The sequence below is a fragment of the Phaethon lepturus genome, unplaced genomic scaffold (assembly GCF_000687285.1).
Source record: "Phaethon lepturus isolate BGI_N335 unplaced genomic scaffold, ASM68728v1 scaffold4269, whole genome shotgun sequence".
In the NCBI taxonomy this organism is placed as follows: Eukaryota; Metazoa; Chordata; class Aves; order Phaethontiformes; family Phaethontidae; genus Phaethon; species Phaethon lepturus.
In genome coordinates this window covers 68,522-83,147 of record NW_010562780.1, presented here as the reverse complement: position 1 = coordinate 83,147, position 14,626 = coordinate 68,522, and the positions used below count along the sequence as shown (strand labels likewise).

General features: G+C 34.2%; 1 protein-coding gene across 1 annotated transcript in view; it reads left to right on the top strand.

Moving 5' to 3' along the window:
• Positions 1 to 14,626, top strand: part of LOC104626465 (regulating synaptic membrane exocytosis protein 1-like) — a gene marked incomplete at its 3' end in the record, with an annotated part of 211,901 nt that overhangs the window by 132,666 nt on the left and 64,609 nt on the right. The window contains exons 20-24 of the mRNA XM_010294397.1: positions 156 to 281; positions 4,497 to 4,559; positions 8,353 to 8,466; positions 8,930 to 9,019; positions 14,491 to 14,574. Of these exons, the coding sequence (XP_010292699.1) occupies positions 156 to 281; positions 4,497 to 4,559; positions 8,353 to 8,466; positions 8,930 to 9,019; positions 14,491 to 14,574 (477 nt within the window). The remainder of the gene's footprint in view (positions 1 to 155; positions 282 to 4,496; positions 4,560 to 8,352; positions 8,467 to 8,929; positions 9,020 to 14,490; positions 14,575 to 14,626) is intronic.

Here is a 14,626-nt window from a genome sequence, read left to right as displayed (position 1 = left end):
TTAATCTTTTTTAATATTGGAATCGATATTTTTTTAGAAGTCATGTACTAACAAATTAATGATTAAAGACCTCCTTCAGCCAACTCTTACTGTAGTCCATTAAGCTGTGTTATTTGTGAGAAAACAAGATTATCATACACATTTCTGCCTTTCAGGAGTTTAGATGAAATTCATCAAATGAGAAGATCACGATCTCCAACTAGACACCATGATGCCTCCAGAACTCCAGTTGATTACAGATCCAGAGACATGGATAGTCAGTATTTGTCTGATCAAGAAAGGTACATTGTCAGCCTGAACTTGGAAACAAATTTAGAAATGTCTTTGTTGGTTTGCCTAATTTTCAAGTATTCAGTAGAAACATGACTGATAGTAATGGGGAAGGGAGAGAAATCATCCTAACTGACAAGTCTAGTGCCATGTTTAAATTATCTATGCCTCTTTTTTTGGTAAAATTCTGCTCTGGGCTGACAGTAATAGCAGGTATCTAGACTAATGGTTCTTGGGTGTTTGTCCTAGAGTATTCTGCTGTTTGTTTCATGAATGAAGCCCAGAGATTTTTGTTAGAAAAACATAAATCTACATGTATGCTGTAGCTATTCTTGTAACTCAGAATTTTTCTGTTTTGGTACCCAGCAAAATACCAGGCATGCCTTTTTACTACTTGGGAGTTGCATATGCTATTATTTGCATTCCTGTGCTTAATAGATTTTGGACATCTATATATGCAGTCTCACAGCATCTTATATAACATTCTGGTGAGCCTGGTACAGTACCCAAGCATAGCAAGGATACAGGTGCTTGTAGATAACAAAGTTCTCCAGTCATAGGTGCATGACGTGTACACATCTCTCTCTGGAATACATGCAGTGGCTACACTCCTCAGAGAATGCTTGGCCTCTCCTAGTAGATATTTTCAGCTATCTAGGATTATCTTCTAATAAAGTGGAAGAAAATGAGAATATCTATTTAGTTCATAGCTGAAAAAAGTTTAAAAAAGGATTTTAGTTTAGTATTTGGGAAACATAATGATGACAGTCACATAGATTACCAGTGTTTGTGGGTTGTTTGTTTACTTTGGGAAAAAAATCATATAGCTAAACTATAATGGCAAACTTTTACCATTCATGTACAATCAAATGTCCTAGTAATGTCTTTGGATTATTTTTTTTGGCAGCAAATTACTACTATTTATGAGTAAGGGTGAAAAAACCTTTCCAAATGATCCAGTAAATCCAATACAAAAATACATTCCATAGTGATGTGAAAACGTTTAAGGAATAAACCATAAAAATCTCTGGAACTTTGTCCAATTTTGAAGCAACATAGAAATTGAATAACAGATGGCTTTTACAGTTAAACTAGTTCAGTTTTGTATATGATCTTGCCTGTTTCGCTTTTTTAATGTGATAACATACGTATGGGAATTAATGAGTTATTTGGAACATTTTTAAATTCCATCTTATAGGCAAGAAGTATGTACAGAATTGTCTAAGTTGCATTGTACTGAATTTCCTTCAAGAGGTGAATTGAAATGCTTTTTGAATATAGTGTTCAGATCTAGTTAAGCTAATTCAAGTAATTTCCACTTGTTGCAAATGTTTCATGTTATTATTTATTATAAATAGTGATATATTGAAAAGATTCCTGAAAATATTCATTGAATAGGTTACTTATTCAGCAGATCTGAAGAGGAAGAAACATGAAAAAGTAGCTTTTGTCAGTAGAAATAAATATAGGTAATAGTTAACTGTCTAGAAAATTTTCTTCCAGTAAAGCCTCAAACCATGATATAAACGATGATATATGCATGGATTATGCTTGGAGAGCAGGGCTTGCATTGAAGCTTGCTTGGACATGAGCTGTCAGACCAGAGCCGCAGCAGCAATGGGCTGCTGGATTTGTTCAGAGGAGTAAAACACATTCTTCAGTTCTTTTCAGTGTTCAGAAAAAGTGTTTCAGAAGTATAAAGATCAGACATGAAGGATGTACAGGGCTTATTTGCAGGATTTAAAGATGAGTCCATGTACTTACTCTCCTTGAGTAATGATGTCTGCAGTGGTCTCCTTTTTTTTCATTTTCCTTTTCATGTTTCCCCTGGATTCTTCAGTTGTGGAGACTGTATAACTCGTACAGGTTTTATTGTCTTTTAGTACATAAAAGCAGCATCATAGGGAAGATCAACACCAGCTTTTGTTGAGATTCTCTGTCACATCCAAGATTTAAAAAAAAATATTTTTTCAGTATTGTGTAATAGTATCAATAGTAGTATAATAGTTATCTGCTTTTCATTTACTGAACCCATCATCTAAACAAGTACATTCATGTGGCTACCTAACATAAACTTGGTTTGAAAGGTGAGTAATTGCACGATAGTTATATGGCAGAAATTGCAATTGCTGATTATCTTTCATCATTTTTCAAAGATCTGTTATTGGTCCCATATTAATATTGAATATTTTGAATAGATCTTTGTAAAATAGTTATCATAGTCTCTTACTAAAGTATCCAGTGTCATAAATTTCCAGTGGAACTGATTTGTCCACTTTACTTTTTTAATATATATTTATTCACATATATACACACGGGTATGTGTGTATATACATAAATCTATTAGGAAAAGCTTTTTATTAGGAAATCTAGCTAAGCAGTATACTTTGCTCTGAATTTAGGATCATCATCCTATTTTCAAGGACATGGTCCTTATAATTTTTTTTTAGTGTTTCTTTTATTCCTACAGAAAATCTGTTAATGTGAGTAGTAGAAAACACTTGTTTTAGAATAACAATCTTTATTTTAAATGTCTCCAAACCAGTCTTAATTTATTATGCAACTGTGAGTATCTTCTTACATTATCGATAATCTACTGTGATAGATTCTTTTGCATTGTTTTTTTAACTAGAAGATTTCATGGTGGATTTGCTATTTTATATCCCCTTTCTGGATTAGTTTTATATTACTGTTTGCTGTGGGCCAATTACAATAGATACTCTCTTGCTTAGTAAATGTAGAGCTAATATTAACGAAGTACTCTATGATTTAATGTGGACTTTGCATCTACTTCACAACTCTTAAGAAAATGGTAACTTTTTTCCTAAAATGCGTATTTTTCTGTAATTTGGAAACCTGCATATAAATTCTGTCAGTCCTACGAGCTCATGAATGGAAGTTTTGCTTAAAAAAAAAAAACAATTCAGTTCACCTTTAATACATTTTGTTGCATCAAAATCAGGCTAGTGGTTCCAGATGCAAAGTTAAATCTCACACATGACTCACAAGCCATTATTTCAAGCTGCCCAGTTCAGAGATTTAGATAAATATTACCTATACTGCATCAATTAAATGGGTCGTATTATAATGGCATGAAGCACAAAACATAATGAACAACTGCTGCTTTATCTATTTTTTAATCTTTTCTCTCTTTGTCACCATAGTACTTCATATGATTCCCTGCTTCTTTTAAAATAGCATGTTTCCATGAAGTTTAGCTTTAATTTCATATTTACGAAAATTAGGAGGTTTGGAGCTTGGTCTTTCTGATTCTGTTGAAGTGTATAAAACTACAAGATTAATTCAAGGGATATTTCATATCATAGTCATATTTACCATAGGCATAAATATGTATTAATTATACCATCTTGACAGCTGTAGTATGTGTTTGGTTACAGTAAATGAAAAATAGAATAGATGGCTGATTTTCTGAATTGGAAACAGGGAGAAACAAAAAGTCTAATGGTCAATTAGCAATTTTTTTTTTCTTTGGGATTGCATTACAAAATACTGTCAAGAGCTATGAGTCAGAATTTGTATTTGTCCAAATGTAATTATTTCCAGTGAATGTAGAATCATAGAATCTTTGGGTTGGAAGGGGCCTTTAAAGGTCATCTAGTCCAAGACCCGTGCAATGAGCAGGGACTTCTTCAATTAGATGAGGTTTCTCAGAGCCCCATCCAACCTTACCTTGAATGTTTCCAGCATATATTTTTGTTTTCCTGAAGGGGTGACCAATTACTCTTCCCCTAAACTGATTTGCAGTAAATTATTAGCAAACCCTCCCTGCTTTTTCATGTATGTTTTTGTGGTTTAGGAAGAAAGAAAAAACCAAACAACCACCATAAATCTTTTTTTTTCTAAAGTATTTCTTCATTAATTGGTTTATGAGAAAGGAGGTTATTAGAGAAATGTAGCTGTTTTATGGATTCCTTTTGTCATGAAGAGCTCTGAAACAGTACTGAATTTCAAAAAGGAGAAATCCCACAAAACTAGATGCCATGCTAAAAGGAATTTGTTGTAAATGTAGATATCACACGCATTTTTTGGCTCACAGGCATTCTTTGAGTAGTGCAGTCTGGGTTTGAACATTATCAGACTATCTATCTGGGTGGAAGCTTCTTGTTTCTTTTTATGTTTTCATTTGCATATCATTGGCATAACTCATGTCATCTAATGCTTCATAATTATATCTGTTTCACTCACCACCCATCCTGTCTGTGCAGTGAGCTTCTTATGCTGCCCAGAGCAAAACGAGGAAGAAGTGCAGAGTGCCTACATACCATCAGGTAAATACAGGAATTTGGTAATCATGAACACATCTGGGTTAGTTGTCTATACTTTGTGTGCCCGACTTTTTTCCATAGTGGCATTTAGTCCCAGTAAGTAAAGAACTTCCTAGTACATTGTGATTCAGGTGTCAGTTGTTCTTTTTTGTTTGTTTTAATTCAGATAGAAAACGTGTATATATGTTTGTGAACCTCAGTGGTAAGGATTAAAGCAGTTGAAGAAATTATGATTTTGCAGTTGTATTTTGTGGTAGAGTTTCTGTCTAGTCACAGAAGTCCCGATCTCCCAATGCATGACAGTGTTGTTATAATTTCAAACGTTCCTTTTTAGTTGTTTTTATATTTTCTTTAATTTGCGGTTTTATGTTTATATTACAACCATGCGCAAGCCAACAATCTTTACTTGTTGTGACATCTAATCTCATGCTGATGAGGGCTCACTGGGAACCCCAGATCTGAGGGTTCTCATATTACTTATTTCTTCATCTACAAATTGTGCTGTAAATTGGATCCAGGCATAAACTTTGTCGTTCGGGTTTGTCTCCAGTTTTCATTAATCTCACTTTCCACAGCTTGGAGCTCCCTGTCTAAATCCTTCCCAGTGTTGTGAAACTAAATGAGACTAAAATATCTAACAAATCTAACTCTGCCCCCCGTCCCCTTTTTTTTTGCCATGTCTGCTAACCTTGTTAAAAATACATGTCAGATTGTGTAGAAAATCTTCCAGTTAGAATCAATAAAAATGTAGGTTGAAGTTGAAGTAGTTAACCATTTTTCTGTTCGGGATCTGGATGTTGCTAAGAGTTTTATGTCGGTGGTGTATGTTTAAAGCCATCAAACTTTTAAAACCAAGTTGTCTAATGTACTTATTCATTTACTTGGTGTAGGATTTTCCCATCCAGAGCAGGGTTTTTTAATATGCCTTGGGTTGCTTTAATTCTCTTCATCTAAATTGAAACAGCATTGAAGATGCTGTGATAGGATTCTATTACAAGGTATAAAGGTAAAATAATAAATAAAAAAAAATCCCCCCCAAAATATGTGCATCAGTGAAGCTGTGAAATTAAAATTTGAGTTTTCATTATCAGTAGAAAGAATTTTATTCTCATACTTCAGCTAAAAAAGCTTTTTCCTCAACATTTTAGGTTTTAAAGGTTAATAATCTGTTTCACTCCCTGTTATTTTATGTCAGTTTATTGTCATGTAATAGCAATTTTTCCTGCCTCCTTCCTGTGGCCTTTCTCTTTCTGCTGTATCGTCTATATCTTCACCCCGCTCCTTGCCCCAGCTCTATGCTTTTCCTTTCCCTCTTAAAGATTATATTTTTCATTAGAATTCTACAGTGCCAATGCTTAAATTCTCACTTAATTCATGAAGTAAATATTGTATCACGAACTTCTGATGCACTTTGCCCATCCACGATAGATTTCCAATAGTTTTACAAGTCTACTAAAGAGTCTGGTCAGTTAACCAGCTAAAAATTTTGCATGAGCAGCAATAGAGTTAGGCAAGAGCTACACTGAATTCAGAGATTCAGGCCTTTTTTTGCCTTTTTCCTTATTCTAATTATTACTGTTATTTTTTTTATGATCAAGAAAATTAACAAATTCACCCCTTTAAATTAACAGTAATGGTATACTGTAAAAAAAAAGGGTACTTTTAATAACATATTGAAGGTCATTTTAAATTTAACTCTGAGGCTTATGCAGCCTAATCCAAGTTTGAATAATACCAAGAAAATTGCCAATATCCATTCCTTGACTGAATAGTCTCAAAAATCCTTTTACCAAAAATTCAGTCTCGCATTGGTTGCCATCTTTTGTCCTTTCTCATTTGTAGTGGCCTGACATTTATTCATGTTAGAAACGTTATAAGGCTTTTTCCTTGTTTTCTAGGCAGCTTGCAGAATAAAGTTTTAGTTAATTGTTGAGACAGCTTCAGCTTAAAATGGGAAAGAAATGTTAATTGTTTAATGTTAAATGAAAGAAATATTAATATGAGATAGGCCAAGCTGCAAAGTTAAGATATATGGTTACTTTAATACAGCTGTTTAGAATAATACGAGTCCTAGCTGTCCATCATGTCCATCTGTATGCAATTCTTGACTAATAGCAGAAATGGTGGAAGGACATGTGTACCTATGCCATAGACCATGGGTGGTCACAGTCCATGTCTTGGATCTCACCCACTTTGGTTGGTAATATCTGTCAGTTTGCCAGGATTGACCTGAGGGACAACCATTCCTTTATCCCAACTTTGCAACGTCACAGTGACCTCTAGTAGAGATGTCAGCAGTGATGACTGCTCAACCTGTACAAGAAGGGTCAAAGCTCCTCTGTTAAGTCCCTCAGGGTTTATCAACACTAGGATTTCCAGGCAAAGAGGTGTTTCATCTGTCTGTGACACAACCAAGTCTGTAATGTTGATCTGCCGTGCCTAGGTCTAAGCCTTAATAGGAATCAAAATGTCCTATTTGGGACAGACTGTTCTTGAAGCTGCAAAATCCTCAAGGCTGCTGATCCTTCTACTAATAGCACCACAGCTGTGTCCTGGTAGAGTATGTGGAAAACTGTTAGAACTTTGTTATTAACCCTTAACCATTAAATGGCCATGATTCCCATTCAGCAGCTACTGTCTGCCTTTAAATTTCTCCCTTGTTCATTGGGTAGAGCTGGATAATAAAGCAAACATTTCCTGTTCTAAAATCTCATTTACTGTAAGTGATGATATTGGACAGTTGTCATATACTATCTCAGAGTGCTGCTGTGCTGGCTAATGTAGTAGATCTAATTTTTTTAATTAGCTTATTATTAATAGAATTTAATTACTGTTAGATTTTGAAGCTAATACACCACTTCAAAAAGACTTCCACATTCAAAAATGCCAGATGCTAATACATCTACCATTGAGTTTTTGACACTATATATCACTGTTTTAGCAAGCTTTTCATGCTGAGCTACTGAAGAGGATAAAGTCTATGACATCTAAAGGCATTACTAAGAGAAATAAACTGCAAGTTTAATAACAACCTAATCTTTTACAACAGCTTGTATATTTTAATAAAAATCTCTAAAAATGGAATTTAGATTACTTTCATTACAATGAAAAAAAATCTGAGCCATAATAGTATTGTCATGTGCTCACGGACTGTGTTAACAGAAGTGGATATACAAGAATTTGTCCCCCAGATAGCTGTCACAGTAGTTGAGTTGAGAAAACATGTACTGAGAAATCTACTCGTACAGCTATTAAATGTAGTAGAACATTATGTGTTTATTTTGCATTCTGGTCAGTCTTGCCTTACCTTTACCTGTCTTTTTATTTCTGGCATGTTTTTTTGTTGTTCTATTTTCTTTTCTGTTCTACCACGTTCAAGAAGTTCTGTTAGGCACTATAAAACATTACCACCCAAGATGCCTTTACTAGAAAATGGTAGTCATTGGAACCTATACAGGTAAGAGATGTTTAGAGTCCGCTTTAAGTAGTTAGTTCCTTTTTAAAAAATAGATAGTCTTGTCTTGTTAAATAAAAATATAAAATATTTCATACAGTTTTTATAACTGAGAGATAAGGGGTACAATCTTAAAATAATTTTATATAACTGTCTAAATTAACCCTTACACTATAAAAAAAAACCCCAAAACACCAAACCACTTGGTATTAGGTGGAGTTTTTTTCACTCTTGAAATTATGTGTGACATCTTTTTCTTTGTTACATTCCTTTGTTTATTTATTTGGTTTTGGTTACATGTCATTTATTTTCATTTTGTTTAAATAATTTTAATTCACAAAGCACAACTCTTCCTGCATGTGCTAAGACCAAATCAGTGATTAGACAGGATATTTCACTCCTTCGTGATTGCCTTAATTCACAAATACCGAAATTTGGAGATGACCTACTGGCTAGGTAAGAAACTGAGGATTAATTTCCCGCTCCTGTTTGGAATCTCATATGGATTTGCAAAATAAATGAGCTTCACTGTAAAGTGATTTCACATAATATGTAATGTATCACATCCTTTTATGTTGACCTAAGATTTACTGCTGTTGATAAGGATTTAAATTTATTATTTGGTATTTCTCATTTCACTTTCTTGCCAAGTGGATGTTGTTCTGTCTCATTCAGTTTTAAACATTTCAACAGTCTTAGCAAAAAAATTCTAGCAGTCTTTTATTTGCTTTTATTTTCTAAACAAATCTTGGCACTGTCATCCAGTCAGCTCTTTTACGTTTTCCTTAATTAAATCATTGTGATTCTGCATTTTCTGTAAAAAGAGCATTATTTTATGAGTTAATATCTAACATTGTATTCCTTTCTTTGTTTTCTTTTTCTTTCTCTTCTACCATTGGATGCAATGCACTGGCACTAGTGAACTACAGCCCTCCCTTGACAGGGCTAGGAGTGCTAGTACCAACTGCTTGAGACCAGATACTAGTTTGCATTCACCAGAACGAGAAAGGTATAAAATAAAAACTTATGAATTTCTTGTCATCTGTGCTGGTGATCTTTCTCAGTTTTGTTTTTCTTCATTTGAGTATTCTACATACTTGTACATTCATGTCTGCTTTGGTATTTGTAGACATATTTGCTCCTGCATTCATGTATGTCATGTAAATTGTGTGTTGGAGTTTATGACCGCTTCTGGCTTCTTTCCTTGTTTTAGTTCAAGCTGATGTCATTGTTTACAAAAGTCCTCAGTATGCTGATAATAGCATTGCAGTGTTAAGTATTTTGACAAAGTACCACTTGGTTGTTCATCATCGTTTGCTAAAAAGTATAATATTTGTTTCTTGCCTGTTCTGTGGACTGCTAATAAGGCGGTGACATAATTTATAAATTATATGACAAAACTCTCATATTTCAAACCAGAACTGTTGTTTGTATCATGCCATATTTTCTACAAAACATCCAAACTTCATTGCTTCCTTAATCTAATCTGCGTCATCTGCTTTTGCAACTATAAGGTAAATCACTGCATTAAACCTTTTTTCACTCTGTGACATTATATTAAGGCTCACATAAATCTTAAGAAAACATATTTGCAATTTTATTGAAATATTGTTGTGTTCATATACATTGTGCAGGCATTTTATGGATGCTTTCTGAATTTTTAATGTTACAATACCTTGGTTAAAAATCTTAGGTGAACCAAATACTATTGGTGTGTTTGACAGATGGGATTGTTCCACAGGAGAATTTTTCATCACCACCTGTGTTTTGAATTATACCATTTTAGACTGAGATTTTAGCTTCATTAAAGGCAATAATAGGCTTCCATTGAGTGGGAATATGGTGGAATTATAATTTCATCTGTGCAATACATACTTAACTAGTGTGGCAGTTAATAATACAAAGTTGCTTTGTCAGTCAACCCACAGTGGGGTTATTAAAACAGTTGCATCACTTTCATTATCATGGGAGAGGACCTGTCAATAAGAACGTACTTTTCTCTTTAAGATTAGATTTCTCTTGGGTTTGTTTTTTTTTTTTTTGTGGAATTTCCTTTTCCCTTCTCCCCACTTCCTGCTGCTCCTTGACTGGATCTTGCTTCTCAAGTTGTGCCCTTGTTGCAGAGGAGTGACTAAAGTTCTGCTGAGATATCTCAGATAGATCTGCAATAGTTCATTCCTTTCTCAGGTCAAGATTAAGATATCATAGATAAAACATATATGTCTATCCAAAAAAAGTGTGACGGAAATAAGGCCACTCAGAATGAAATACAGGATACCATTCTAGATGTTTAAAAAAATTATTGTAGCATCATATTAATAACTAAGTGTGCAGATATATACAGCTGTATGCATCTATAAGCAGCTATTTAATGCAATAACATATGGACAGAAGCAGTATATGTTTTGTATTTTTATTTCAAGGGGCCACCCATCAAGTTAAATATTCAATGAAACAGAAACTGGCAATTGTAAACTACCTAGTTAGAATATTATACTCAAAACTAAACCTGTCACTGATGTTAACTAGGTCTGTTATGTCTTTATAAATTATCTTCAACAACCTTTGTCCGTTAGGCACTCAACAGAATCTGCAGCATTTCTCATGAGCCTCCTCATGAAGAGAAGTGTGTGTTAATGGCCTCTGCTAAACATGAGGTTTTGCTAAATCATCTGTGGGCCTGATCCAGAAGAATTGTCCGTCACTATTAAACTTTTATGTCTTTGCTTTTAGAGGTCTTAAATAGTGACTACATAGGGGCCTTTGATTTGGGGTCTTTCATGGGGGTGTAGAAAAGCTCTTTTTTATTAAATTATTGTTCAAAATTTCCATGATGGTTTTGTTGCAAATTAGAAGATCTGCGTGGCTCTGTCAGAGGATTAACAACACGCACTTTTTTTTTTGTTCAGACATAAATGTTTTTCCAATACAGCCCAATTTTTGGAGGAAGATGGTATAATTAATGTATAAGAAACAAGAAATCAATCTTTTGTTTTGGAGGAAGCTAATTTTAGAAGATTTCATTCTCCACTGTTGAATATATCTGCTTATGCTTTAGCATGAGGTTTGTGATCACTTGTGTGTAATGATAGAGGAGATTTTAGCTTGAAGAAGACAGAATTAAAGTTCAAGGTATGCAGAAAGCATTTTGTCTATGTGTGGGCAAGATGAGAATAAGTGACTTAAAGTAAGATAGGTTCATCTTAAATAGTAGGAAAGCTTTTTTGAAGGCTAGTATAATGACATAGTGTGACAGTCAATATGGAAAAGGTCGTCTAGACTTTATTACTGGAGACTTAAGAAGAGATTAAACAAATATCTGTCAGGTGTAGTCAGTCCTGCTTGTAGCGAAGAGAAACAGTATACAGTTTTGTGAAGTCCAATCTGTACAGCATTTTATATTTGAGGGACCGATGTTGAAGGTTTTGTTATTTGTTTTCAAGGTGTTTCCTTTTTTCTTTTCCCTCAGAATGGATTTGTGTGTTTTATTTACAAATTTAGGTTTTTGGTCCTTGAAATATAATGATAGACTTCCAAATGTGGCATTACGTATTTTCTTCAACAAAATTATAAGTATACTTACCTTAGCAAGAAAATTCTTATATATATATATATATTTTTAGATATATATATATATACACACTCACACACTTATATGTATACTTACCTATCAAGAAAATTCTTCCTACTCATTTCCTCCAACCTTTTGCCTCAGAGGGTATAAATTAGATTGCATCTGGGATCAAGAGTTAAAATGTTCCACTTGACCTTTTTCAACAAAATGGTATTGGCCATGTGTAACTGGTAGACAGTAGAGCCTTATTTCTCTGTGTTAACAATTTATTGGAAATGGTTTTGATCCTTAAACTCTGTATAACATCATTCTTGTCGTTTGGAATGTTTGGAGTAATTATCGTTTTTTAAGATGCTGCTTTGCCAGTAAAAGTCATAGTGTTAATCCACATACACCAGCAGAAAAGTACTTTCAGCAGTATATATGATTTTGGGGCTTATGTCTTGTTAGTTGCACTAAAACAAAAGCAGAACAGCAAAAAAAAGACATTCCTTTTCTCCTGCTATAAGCAACAATATTTAAGCAAGGAAAGTCCGTATAACTTGACTGGCAAACTGACCTTACACTGACATGGGCCTGCCAAAGTTTTTTAGTAAATGTACTAGTTTGGTACAGAACATAATCCTTCACATATTTCTCTTTGGCACAGTATACACTGGGATACTCAAAAAGATCCAGCCCTTACTAATGTACCTATACAGTTGTACCATGCCTGCCTTTTTTTTTCCCCCTCCTATTTATTCCTAGGTGTTCAAAATTATTATTTTGTTGAATTTTCTGTGATGATCTGTAAGACATATGTTAGTTTATAATATAGTCATAAATACCCTTTAATGCTATTGAAAATGTTTATTGCTGTCACTACTTCCTTTAGTATGATTTTTTTTTTTATTGCCCTCTTAACTGTGTCTCAGAGGTTATGATTTTTTTTTTGTTTCCTTTGCAAGTTGGTTACCATCTCCTTAGAACAGAGAAATCTGTGTGCAATCCCCAGCCTCAAGTCAGAAAAGCACATTAATAATACTTAGTGTGGCTTTTATTCACTTTTTCTTGTTGCAAGCAATTGTTGTGTGTATTAGCAGCTAGCACAAGAGCAGTTGTATGGATCGGTACTGCTGGTATGCTTTGGTCCTGAGAGATTAGTCAGTGGAGATCTGAGCTAATAAATCCGAGGTGCACAGCCCGAGGATTAGTTCATATACAAAATATCTGCAAAATGCAGCCCAGCAGCTGTGTTAGATCTGTTTTGAGGTGCTTTGCTGCCGTAGGAATCAAAACATTTCAAGGATCTTCAGGATGTTTGCTGTCACCTGGTCACTACTAGCTAAACAAGATACAAAGTTGAACAGTTACCTGTTACCTACTCATGAATAGATAACAGAGAAGTTGGAGCTGTCGCTTGATCCAGTTAAGACTTGTGCTTAAATTTCATGTTGACTTTTCTAAGGTTTTTTAGTAAGTCTGAAGTATTAGGTGTTTATGTTGCATGCCTTTAACAGTTATGTTGAATATCACCATTTACATTTAAAATACTGTACGGTAAAGTAGCTGTTTGCATTATGTATGCAATGTCTTGTGTTTCCAGTTCTTTTCAACCATGTAAAGGAATAGGTTATTGCACGTTTGTCTGCATTATACTGTGTCTCATGGTCATTCAAAATTCAGTGAAAGAGAGCATGTTCTCAAAATTCATACTGCATGACCTAGCTAATTCTATCAAATACTGTTTAATATTTGTAGTGGGTATCAGCATATTAAGGGCTTTGACTGAGTGCACTGATGCATTAACATTTTCTTTAACTCTTGCTTTGGAGAGAAAAAGAAACTAACTACTAACAACGTATTTCCTCTTGAAACTTCTGAAAGATCTGCCTAGCTGTTCAAGTGATGCTAATCTCCCCGAAACCTTTGTTATTTGCATGTTCCATAAATCTAATCCTTTTCCTTATTACATGGACTGGAAGGATGCCTCAGAAAGTGAAATATTAGATAGTCTGCAGAGTTTATGTAAACATTTTGCTGTTTGTAGATTAATTGGTATATTTTGATTTTGTAAATTGTTATACATACACTTGTACTATTACAACCACATAACAGCCAAACAAAGTAAGCAACACAAGTCTATAGTATATATAATTCTAAATTAAATAAGTTTTTTCAAGAAAAAATCTTGTAAGACAGCAGTTTTCATGCATAGTTCAGGTTCTTTTTGTTAAATTTAATTATGTAACATAATCTGCTGACAGGTACTGCAGGGATACAGAGAAATGAACAGAAGAGGAAGCTGGCTGCACACACTTTCAATATATATTTTTAAAGAAAAAAAATTACACCAGTACTTGTATGCAAATATGTGTAGCTTGGTTGTAGCTGATTAATTTCCCATTACTCTCTCATTGTGTTGCAGAAAAAGGTCACTTTTATGCCTTAGAATTTTTCTTACAATTCATAGTCCTACATTTTTACTGAGAATGCGTTTTTCAGTGCAAATAGGTAGGAGAGATAGGCTTAACAAAATACCAGCCTGTAGTCGACAGAAAATGACCATCATATGGTCTTTGAAAAGCTCTTCTAGTTCGGAATTATGACTCTTTATGCAGATGAAAGTCTTGTAGATAGTCTAGTATTTGAGAATATTTGAAAACTTAATGGTACACTATGTAAAAGATTTGTATCAGTCCAATTTCTTTGGGCATACATTCTCCTTGTTTCAACTATAATGTTTCTGCAGTAAGCAGCCATAAGAATAGTATACTTGGGAATTAGAAAACTGCCAGAGAAAAATAAGTAAATGACACACTTGCATTACTTTTTGGGGTATTTTTCCAGTCTCAAATACTACATACTTAATCTTATCACAAACTAAATATCCTATTTTTTTCCTGTTTTATTGGACGGGCAAACAGCGGTAGATGGTCCCCCTCCCTAGAGAGGAGACGACCTACTAGTCCCAGGATTCATATCCAGCATGCATCTCCGGAGGATGACAGGTACTAGTCAACTCCGCCCAGTGGAAAAGTGGCTTACTGCATCTTGCACTCT